Source organism: Sapajus apella, unplaced genomic scaffold (genome assembly GCF_009761245.1).
Source record: "Sapajus apella isolate SASKATOON/1434 unplaced genomic scaffold, GSC_monkey_1.0 scaffold4, whole genome shotgun sequence".
In the NCBI taxonomy this organism is placed as follows: Eukaryota; Metazoa; Chordata; class Mammalia; order Primates; family Cebidae; genus Sapajus; species Sapajus apella.
Genome location: NW_022436944.1, coordinates 37,326,899 through 37,337,208, shown reverse-complemented (window position 1 = coordinate 37,337,208; position 10,310 = coordinate 37,326,899). Strand labels below are relative to the sequence as shown.

The window sequence follows — 10,310 nt, the reverse complement described above, 5'->3', positions numbered from 1 at the left end:
AAGGCTTTGTGATAGTGAGTTTCTCATCAAACAAAGGTAGTAAGTTTCCCATAATAAAACAGATTCAAGCAGAGGGTGGATGACCTTTTGTCTAGGGTTGTACAGAGTAGAGGTTGAACTTAGAGAACTTATTGAAGATCTCTTATGGAAGGTCTCTTCCAAAAGATCCTAAGATAAGTCAGGAAAACAGTCCTTATATTCATCTGGTGTTTTACAACTCAGAAAATGCTTAGACACCTGCTTTGTCTCATTTAAGCATCAAAACAACCCTGTGATTATTCTTATTTTACAGATGATAAAATTGAGGTTCAGGTGGAGGTTAAGCAACTTAGTTAGGGTCACACGTTTAGGAAGTGGGAGGTCTTAGGACCCCCGGGTCAGGATATCTTTGCTCTCAGGACAGGGCAGACAGGAGGCAGGCCCGTCTCTGTGTGGCTGAAGCATTGTCAGGCGGGCGGCTACACTGCTGGGCGCGGAGAAGTGACCGCTCCCGTCTTTTTCTTTCTCCTACGCCCTAAGGCTGGTCCTCGGCAAGGCTGTCTGTCCTCAGGGACCCCTGTGTATTCTTTCTTAGTTGCTGCAGGTGAGAGCTGACCAGCCTCCCCAAAAGTGAAATGTGTGAAGCCTGCAGTTTACATTTACTTGGTGTTTCAACCCATGCCCTGACTACACCCTCTTTAAAAGGACCATGGCAGAAACACCCGAAAGCAGGGGGCTGACAGGTGGGTCTCACCCTACAGTGTCAGTGAGGGAGAAGGGGACACTTCTGCTCAGTGGGGTGGTTCCAGTCCTGCCACACAGGCTGCTCCACCTAGTCTGAATTGTGTGAGAACACAAAAGAAAATGTCACTGCTTGGTGGGGAAAGAATGTCGGTGGAGGGGACAGGATGTCCCGTTTCAATTCCCTCTCAGCCCCCAGGCTCTGACATAGATGGGAGGACAGAGTCCCTTGTGTGAGGGCCTGGGAACTGAGCTTTCGTCCACGTAGCTCTTCCAATCAGATTCTGCCCTTTCCTGGTAATTCAATGTGAAATGAATCCACCCAGGAGTCTGGACTGGCCCCTGAAAGGAAGGCAAATATAACAAAGAAAAAATCATTGCCAATTGCAGGGACCATGTGTTCACAGGAACAAACAGGAATACAGCTGAGTGGGAAAATGGGCGTATCACCACACCTTACATCTGATCAGGCAGGAGCTGGGCCAGAAATGAGTTTTGTATCTTTTTTCATCTGGTCAGCCAGAAGGGGTCTATGAAAGGGAATAAAGTATATATACAGATAGCTTCTCTAAGCTTTTACAAAGCCATCCCGTCTTGCTACTCCTAATGCAATGGGAGGTAGTTACATTTTCATTGACTCTGGAAGGTGTTTCTCTCTCTGCTTGACTGTATCTGACCACACCAGGATGAGCCTTAGGTTTGCTGCCAGTATGTTTTCTAACTCTGAGGGCCCGAGGAAACTGATGTTTGAAGGGAGGTCAGTGGCTTGCCCAGGGTTGCACGGCTTGGAAATGTGAGGTCAGGACTGTCCCTCAGTCAGTCTCCCTGCTCCCCGTCAGGTGCGTCCCACACACCCGGACAAGACCTGGCCGGGCATGAGAGGCACCAGGCACCCGCTGCGCAGCAAGGTGATGTGCGAGTCCTGAGTTCCCCACAATTTTCACCCCGAGGGCTTTCTCCCATTGGAAGTCTGCTGGGAGGTATCCGCCGTCTAAAAGGAGAGATGCTGAGGCATACAAAGAGAAGTGCATGTTTTCTGTTCTCTCACCAAAGCTTTTCAGATGCAGGAGCTTTAAATGCTGAGCCTTCAAGGAGTTCGGGTACTAAGATGATGCCAGAAGCAATTGACTAGGAAGAGTAAATGAAGTTGCAAGAGCTGGTTCTTCTCATTCTAGACAGCGGGAGAGAAGAGAGACCTAGGGACCATGAGAGTTTGGCTGTTGGTAAATGTCACTGAGAAAGGGGACTGTACCTCATTCCTGGCACAGACTTTTCACAGCAGCGCCCCAGGGGTATGTGGGAATTGCTGCGAAGATTCACTCCAGCCTCAGGGAGCCCTTGCTGGTGGGGCTAGGGCAGAGAAGGTCTTCATGGACTAATGATGGAGAGCGTCTCAGAGGCGCAACAGAGTGGGTGGTGACAGAAACTAGGTGGCCCCTGGGATCATGACTGTCACAAACCCTGGGAGTGATGGAGATCAGTTGTCATCTAGGCCATATATAGTTGCTGTTTTTATAGCTTAGAAATGATCATATAGCAGCGATTTCATATTGCTCTGTGTGACATCATGGAAAAGCCTAAACTGCCTAAGATTTTGTTTCTACCATCCAGTAGAATAAGGGTTTGAAGTGGAACCAAATTCAGTCCTAGTCAAAGACAGACTTCTCACCCATCTGCGTGGAGGCTGTGTGTGGCACTCACCACTCTGAGTTGCCTTGACGCCGCCTCACCAACAAGCAGTTCTTGAAATGCCTGATGGTTCAGATCTTCCCAGGAGGAGCCTGGGATGTCTTCATAACGTGTGACTCTAGTTCGAATAGATTCCCCTCCACCTCCTGCCGTTTAAGACTTACACATAGTTTCTGGTATTCGGAGGGAACACGCTTGGGAGCTGGGAAAACTTGTTCTTTCCCCACAATTCAATCCAGTTTTCAGTCTTATCTATGTCATATGCCCCTGAGCACAGGATGAGAGGAATGTAGGTAGTTTCAGAATACACGCAGGAGTCTACAAATCATTGCGTTTACTTTTTAAATGGGTTGGGATTTGCTTCGGGCTTCTCACTAGAGTAAGGCAAACTGGACGGGGAAGCTTGGTTCCTCCTGGCTGAGGAAATTGCTGGTCAAATCACCAGCACTTGGTCTTCCTGCCATGATACAGGAGCCTGGGAAGGACAGAGGAAGTGGCTGCCAGGGAGGTCAGAAGGCACTGCTCCTCCAGAAGAGCCATGTCTAGGCATAGCATGGTGACTTGTATCCCTGTGGTTCTCAAATTGTGTGCTGAGGCTCTCTGAGGTGCCTCAGTGAACACACAGGAACACTGCCAGATAGTTGAGATTTTTGAAGGAAGCTCACTGACATCTGGCAGATACTGTGCAAAACCACAAGACTAGTGGCTTTGCACAGTATCTGAGTTTCAGACGGTTGCTATGATTTAAAAAAAAATCTATGCAAAATAGAAAATGACGATGGCGATATCCAATCTGAGTCCAAGTTCTGAGTGATTGTCCAGGGCTCAACAGGCACATACGCCCCATTATTCACAAATTGTGATCATTTAAAAATAAAGTGAATGTATTTTTATTTCAATCTGTGTTATTTTTTCCTGAAATGGTGACTATGTTTTCAGGAATAAGTACTTGTTAAATTTTTTTTGGACCTAATTCATAAACGAATTTTCTGGGGTATTTCTTTTGACCTGTAGGTGCCGTGAAAAAATTATTGAGATACTAGGGGAGCTGTGAACTGAAAAAACTTGGGAATCACTGCTGTAGAAGATGGTAGAGCAGCAAAAACAAGCTAAAACAAACCTGGGTTCCTGTATTGACCTCCCCAAACTGCCCAAGACCTCTGGACCATGGGGTGGAACAAACAAACTTCTAATTTGCGTGAGCCACGGCACTTAGGGTTCTTTGTTACAGCAGGTTAGCTTTGTCCATAACGATACAGCAGGGCTCAGTAAGTGCTTGTTGGTGAATAGGCTTGGCGTTGATTTCTTTCATTGTTACAGATTTTGGATTTGCTTCTGGAGCAGTAATAAGGGGTGGGTTATAAAAACAAAAAAAGCGTAGCAACACTGGGTACTTACTGGGGTTTGACTTGGGGAAAGTTACCACAGTGTCGGGGTCCTGGTCTGTAAAATGGAAATCATGCCTTATAGTGGTAGAAACTGCGTAAGATAATAACCATGAAAATATTTTGAAAAATGTTGTGCAGATGTAAGTAGTCTTTCATGCTGAAACATTGATGAAGATGCAAGGGACCATCTTAAAAGGGGCTTGTTGGTAGGAAGGAAAACTTGAGTTAGCGTAAGGTCTGAATAATCGGGTTTCTTCTTCCTTTCTTAAAAAAATCAAACTGAATTGTTCACAAGCAGATTAGAAATACATTTTAAGGCTGCCACTTAGAGGCTAAATGTTAACAGCTAAAGAAAGGCTAGGCACAGTGGCTTATGCCTGTAATCCTGGGACTTTGGGAGGCTGTGGTGGAAGGACAACTTGAGACCAGAAGTTTGGGACCAGCTGGGGCAACATAATGAGCCCCTGCCTATACAAAAATTAAAAATTAAAAAAAATTGCCAGGCATCGTGGCATGTACCTGTAATCCTGACTATTTGGGAGGCTGAGACCGGAGGATTGCTGGAGCCCAAGATTTGGAGGCTGCAGTGAGCCATGATCCTGCCACCGCACTCCAGCCTGGGTGACAGAGCCAGACCCTGTATGTAAAAAAAAAAAAAAAAAAAAAAAAAGAGAGAGACAGAAAGCCAAAATTTTAGCCCCAGTAGCTCATCTACTTAGGTGGTTTGACTCAATAAATTCATCAGGGTCCCCAAACAGTTAATTAAGTAATTAAACAATCTTTCATTGTATTGATACCTTTTATTTATTCAAATCTTTCTTTTTCTTTGTCAATATTACTGTTAAACTCCATTCCTTCCCCATTGTGAGTTCTTGTAATATCAAATTGGCAGGATCTGAATTCATAACTGTTTTGGATAACTATCAAACTTAAAAAGGAACCTAGTAAAGAACAACCTGAGAGGTGGCCGTAGAGGGGACAGGAGCCCTGGGCCACAGTGATCACTCGGAGGCTGCCTGGCCTCCACCTCATGCTGGGACTGCCCCCGCTTGAGGGATCTTCCATTGTGTGGGGCTTGTTGGGGTGGGAACACAGCCAGGGAAGAAGACTCTACCTCTTGGGCTCAACTTTCCCTGAAGACTCTGAATCCTGTAAACACGGGCAAGCAGTGACCGAGGCACATCTCAGACCGAGGAGAATCTCAGATCAGGCAGTTCCTGCAGCATGGCCCTCTTCAGGACCTCCTTGGTTCTGGGACCCTTCCCCCAGCCTAACACCAAGTTAGGAAGCCCCAGATAGCCTCCAGTTACTCTTCTTTTCATTCAGGAGAGCCAGAATTGGCTTTTATTTGTGAGTAGATAGCCTGGCTAATACGGTGTCCTTTTCCAAATGGTTTTTCACCTACAAACAATTTTTTTGTGCTAATTTATAATGTTGCTGAGGTGAAGTGTCTAACAAGAAGGAAATTAGAGGGATTTTAGCAACAAAAACACTCATTCGTGTCTTGATCTAGAATTCCTGAGATGTAAGATGGATCTGGAAAGTCTGTGTTCTCTTAAAGTGCAGCCATGCTTTCGAAATTGATGTGTTATGCCTTTTTCATATTCTTTATCTGCATGCAGCTGTAAAAATTATAAAGGAAAGTTTCTGTCCCCAAAGCATAATTCCTCTATGGAAAGTGTTTTTTTTTTTTTTTTTTTTTTTTTAAAGTCACAATCATGTTTCTGAGAATGTTTACCTGACTTTACTAAAACATCATATAATTCAACCTCATGGACATTCTTTATTCTGACACTTAGAACTCTAGAATACCATCCATCTTGGGAGAAAAAGCACAAAGAGAATGTTTCCTTAATAAATATGCTTAATGTTCAACTCAAGTGTGTCTGTGGCAGAGAAGAGGGACAATGGATTTTTCATTCTTCCACAATGAAATTTGCACAGAGCTAAATTATTCTACCTTAAATAAACTTTATCATCTAAAAACATTAAGATCTGGGGCCTTCAGAGGCTGACATTCTTGACCTTGGATACAAACCCAAAGAAAGTGATTGCCACACCACTGACTGTATTTTGGCTGTAATATTCAGTCTGAAGAAGAGACTAATTATGAATGCAACTCTGCCTTTTCGTGTGTAAAACTATTTAGCTTACCATCTTAATTTTTGATTCAGCTCTATCTGTGCTAACCACCTAGTTTAATCAATTCTCTCAAGTGATTTTCTTCTCCCCACCATCATCTTGGTCCCGGCTGCCTCATCGCCCGCTCATAGTGACATGACAGCTTTTGATCTGATTCCGTTACCCTCTTCTCACACCCACTCATCTTCTCCAATTCATTTTCAATAGCTACAGAGATCTGTTAAAACCCAAATCTGGTCACTTTATCCTCTGCCAAAGATTAGTGTCTTCCCATTGTTCTTAGGATGAAAACCAAAATTATTAATACACTAAGGACAGGATTATCACTTTATTTTTAACATTTTTTAAAAAAACGCTGAAAGGTTTGTCGTATAATTGGTATCTACCATATCATAGACTCAGTTATTTCAAACAAATTAACCAGAGATGGATTTTGAAACTTGTAACTTCCCACAGCTCCATCTTTCTTAACTCTATCAGTAAATAATTGGTCAAATTTCATGCTTTTGATGGAGAAAAACTGACATTGCAAAGCAACAGAAACATCTGGTTTGATGGGAAGAAGATGTCAAAACTAAGCAAAAGTTGACAAAAATTCAAGCCAAGAAACTATGGAGAAAACAGCCAAACCCATCCATCAGGAAGGGACCCGGTTAGTGCCCATAGCCAGAGTGAACGTGCAATCCCAAAAGTTGAAAAATGTGTGGGCAAAATGTAACTTTGACCAAGAGTCATGTTCTTTTTTTTAAAGAAAAGAGGTATGTGTTTGTCAGTGGGAATAAAAATAAAATGATATGCTTTGGGAATGTAATTGCTCCGGCTGCAATATCCTCCTCAGTGGGCAATTGGCCATCCATTAGAAAGGACGTGGTGCCAGAGGGAGCTCTTTAATACCACATCTTTAGTGTAATAGCCCTATTAACTTTGGCTTCAAATGGATTGGCTCTGGGGTTCTCTTCCACCAGAGCCCTTGCCTACAGAAAAGGACTTATGCAAAACTGGGTTTATTTTTTATCACCCTAGAGGGAAGTGCGGTGTCAAATGTATAAAGATCCACTGCTTTCTCTAGGTTGAGGTTCAGAACTGTAAAATGGCATGGTTGGACTTGCAAGATCTTTGATCTGTGCTGGGATGCATTCTTTGTAGAGGTAATGGCAGTATCTTCATTCTCTGGAGAAAATATCTGGAGACTGTTACATATTAGGCAGGTCCCAGAAGCCACACTGTGCCCTGTGTTATCTCATTAAAAGTTCACAACATAGCCACAGTTGTTCCCATTTTACAGACGAAAAGATGCAGTCCCAGAGAGACAGAAGAGACATCTCTGTCCTCTCCATGCTCAGATGTGCATCCTTCCCACTTTTTCTGGGGCCAGCATCCTGGCTTTCTGTGAGGGACGTGCTTTCTCCCCCCGTGTTGGGAAGATGCTGGGAGGCTACCGCTTACCTTCTCTGCCCCAGCCAGTCGTATCCTCTTCCCAAAGAACCCAAATCTTGATTAAGAAACAAGCAGATAGAAAATGTTTGGAAAAGATTCATCTCTCCCTCAAAATATCTTCTTCCACGATCCCCCTTCTTCCCTCTCTGAGTTCTGGTTCTTCAGTATCTTCCTTTCTGGCTTAGGTTGCCCAGAGCGGATTTCTATTGCTTGCAGTTAGATAACTGTGGCTGAAATGAGAGGGTGAGTAGCTATCCTGTTCACACACATTTCCACTGCCACTTCCCTCACCCTTTCGGCCACATCTCCCTGCTGCCTGCGGCTGTGACTGCTGGGCACTGGGTGCTTGACGCACCCGGGTCTGGACCCTCCTTCCCACACTAGGGACGTGGAGGAGGTGGTCATGCTGTGCTCTCTGGGCACAAGCAGCCCCAACCCAAGGCTTCAGGTTGCTGTTTCTCAGCGCAGCTGGACTGCCCCCAAGCCCAGCTTCCATCTCAGCATGGTTCAAATGTGGCCAGATGGTCTGCGGGCCTCCAAGTGTCCATTCCCTGACTTGTTTTGGTTGTCTGAAGCGCCACCCTGAGGGTCACTAGCTATGGAACTATTTCTAGGAAGTTCTTGTTGAATGTCATTAAGCTCGGAGTTGGTTAACCTAGCATGATAGTAGGTGTGTAGTTAGTGTCTACTGATTATCTAACGCTTGCAATTATATACATATATATATACACACACACATATATATACACCTATATATATACACATATACACACACATTTTAAATGTATGGTAGAACACTGTGGGAGACGCAGAAGAGATTGTGGTCCGTCGAAAACAGGCATGTCGATGGATTTGAAGATCATCTTGCAAAACCTTTGTGTCTCCCCAGAAGAGCCTCCTGGTCTATGGGTGGGGATCCACTGCATTAATCTGTGCAGCATTCATTATCATATAGGAAGGATTCATTTGACAGACAACAGAGGCTGGACAATCACACCCAAACAGACACGTTGTGTTGAAGCCTCCTCTGCTTGAAGCAGACCCACAGAGGACGGCCCCACAGGGACCTCAGTGTGGATTCTGCAGGTACCTTTGAGAGGGCATTTAACTTGCAGGAGGCCTTTGAAGACTAATTTTGCTGCCTCGTGGATTTGGGTTTATTTGTTTGAGCCAACATTTTTTGAGAATGAGCAGTGGAAATGTAAGAAAGGCAAGTCCTGATTTTAGGAACACCAGTTTTCTTGCAAAACCTGCCTGGTGCTTGAAAACTGAGGCCCATGGCTAGGGTTTGGCAACCATGCAGTGCGTGTTTTATTTTCCAGCTGAGCCTAGGGTGTAGCTGTCGTAGGAGGGACTTGTGTGGACATAGCTCGGGGCAGCCTGGGGAGCAGTCTGCAAGGAGAAAAGGGATGTTTGTTCAGGATTGTTTGGGGACAGAGGCTGGAGGGGGGAAGCTCCAAAGTGGAAGAAAGGAAGATACAGAAAGAGATAACCGGGGGGTCTGATTCCAGCCCAGTCCCAGGGACTAATAATGAAAACTCCCACTTATTGGTCATTTGGTCAGGGCCAGGCAGTGTGCATCCTCTTACTAGGTCCTCCCAGCAACTCTGTTGCAGGGACTTTTACCATCCTTCCCATTTTAGAGAAGAAGAAACTGAGGCTTGGATGGTAATTTTCCCAAGTCACAAAACCAGATCTGTTGTTCTTTGAAAGCTGGCTTAAAGTCCCTCCAGGGCTAACCTTTAGTGGCATGTTTTCATATCTGTGGGCACACGACGTCGCTCCAGTGAGTGAAGCCTGAAGGGAGCACTTCTTTTTGGCACTTCAACATTATCAGCTTTGGGAGTTGAGTGAATTAACCAAGCTCAAGGGTGGGACATTACTATCCTTGAGGAACTAAAGTGCACACCAGCTATGGAAACTTGAGACTCTGTCTCTTCATCTGTAAAATGGGAAGACAATGCCTCCTCTATCAGGACTGACAGAAGACACAGAGTAACGTAGCCTGACAGAAGTATATTTCCCTCTCACGCAAACAGTCTCTGGAAATTGCAGTCCAGAGTTTGCATGGCGGCTCCATGGTCATCAGGTACCCAGGATTCCGACATTTTTGTTCTGCTATTGTCAACACATTTCTTCCACCTCATAGTTCTAAATAGCTGCCCTAGCTCCAGCCACTGCTTTTGCTTTCATTCATCTGAAAGGTGAAAGGGACAAAGAAAGCCACATGTCCTTTTGAGGTCACTCCCTTCTTGGGACCCTTCAGTCACGTGGGTCAAATTCAGTGTCACATGCCAAACCTAGCCATCAAGGAAGCTGTGAATTTTTTTTTTTTCTGGGAGACCACAAGTCTAGCTAAAAGCCAGGAGTTCCATTGCTAAAAAAGAAAGGAAAAATGGCTACTGAGGCTGCTGGGAAGCCGGAATGAGTTAAACTAAGTAAGTTATCTACAGGGGGCTTTCCTGGCACTTTGTGTACACTAGGTAAACTCCAGTCATAAATCTTTCCTTCCTTCCTCTACAGATTTTCTGCCAAAAGTTTCCAGTTTGGTCATATGTACTTTTATACGTGGACAACAAGCTGATCAGGCACTTATTTTTTGGTGCTCTTATTATTTTCTAATACTTTGTAATAGAAAAGATTTTTTTAATATACCATTAATTTTTTAAAGTTCCTTGCTGTCTCCAAAGATTTCTTAGTAAGAGGATGGTCTTTATGTCTAAAGTTGCTATCTTTGGCGCTCCCGTTTCCCATAATATAATTAATGCTCATCACAGAGGGCAAATAAAAATGACATCAGTATCATAATAAAGTGTGATAACTGAGAAAGCAAAACACCATACTCCTCTTTTTTTGGCCTTGGGATCACTACTGATACTCACAGCACATCCTAAAAGGCAAAATAGGGTCTTCCACATGCAGGCTATTAGTGTT

At 44.4% G+C, this 10,310-nt stretch overlaps 1 protein-coding gene across 1 annotated transcript; it reads right to left on the bottom strand.

Moving 5' to 3' along the window:
- Window positions 1-5,122: 5,122 nt before the first annotated feature.
- LOC116538015 lies at window positions 5,123-9,581 on the bottom strand. The gene is made up of 3 exons (XM_032260282.1): window positions 9,408-9,581; window positions 6,958-7,109; window positions 5,123-6,156 (listed from the first exon to the last, which is right to left on the bottom strand). Exons 1-3 carry the CDS (start codon window positions 9,460-9,462, stop codon window positions 6,034-6,036), a joined length of 330 nt encoding a protein of 109 aa, XP_032116173.1. The 5' UTR covers window positions 9,463-9,581; the 3' UTR covers window positions 5,123-6,033.
- Between the last annotated feature and the right edge of the window lie 729 nt (window positions 9,582-10,310).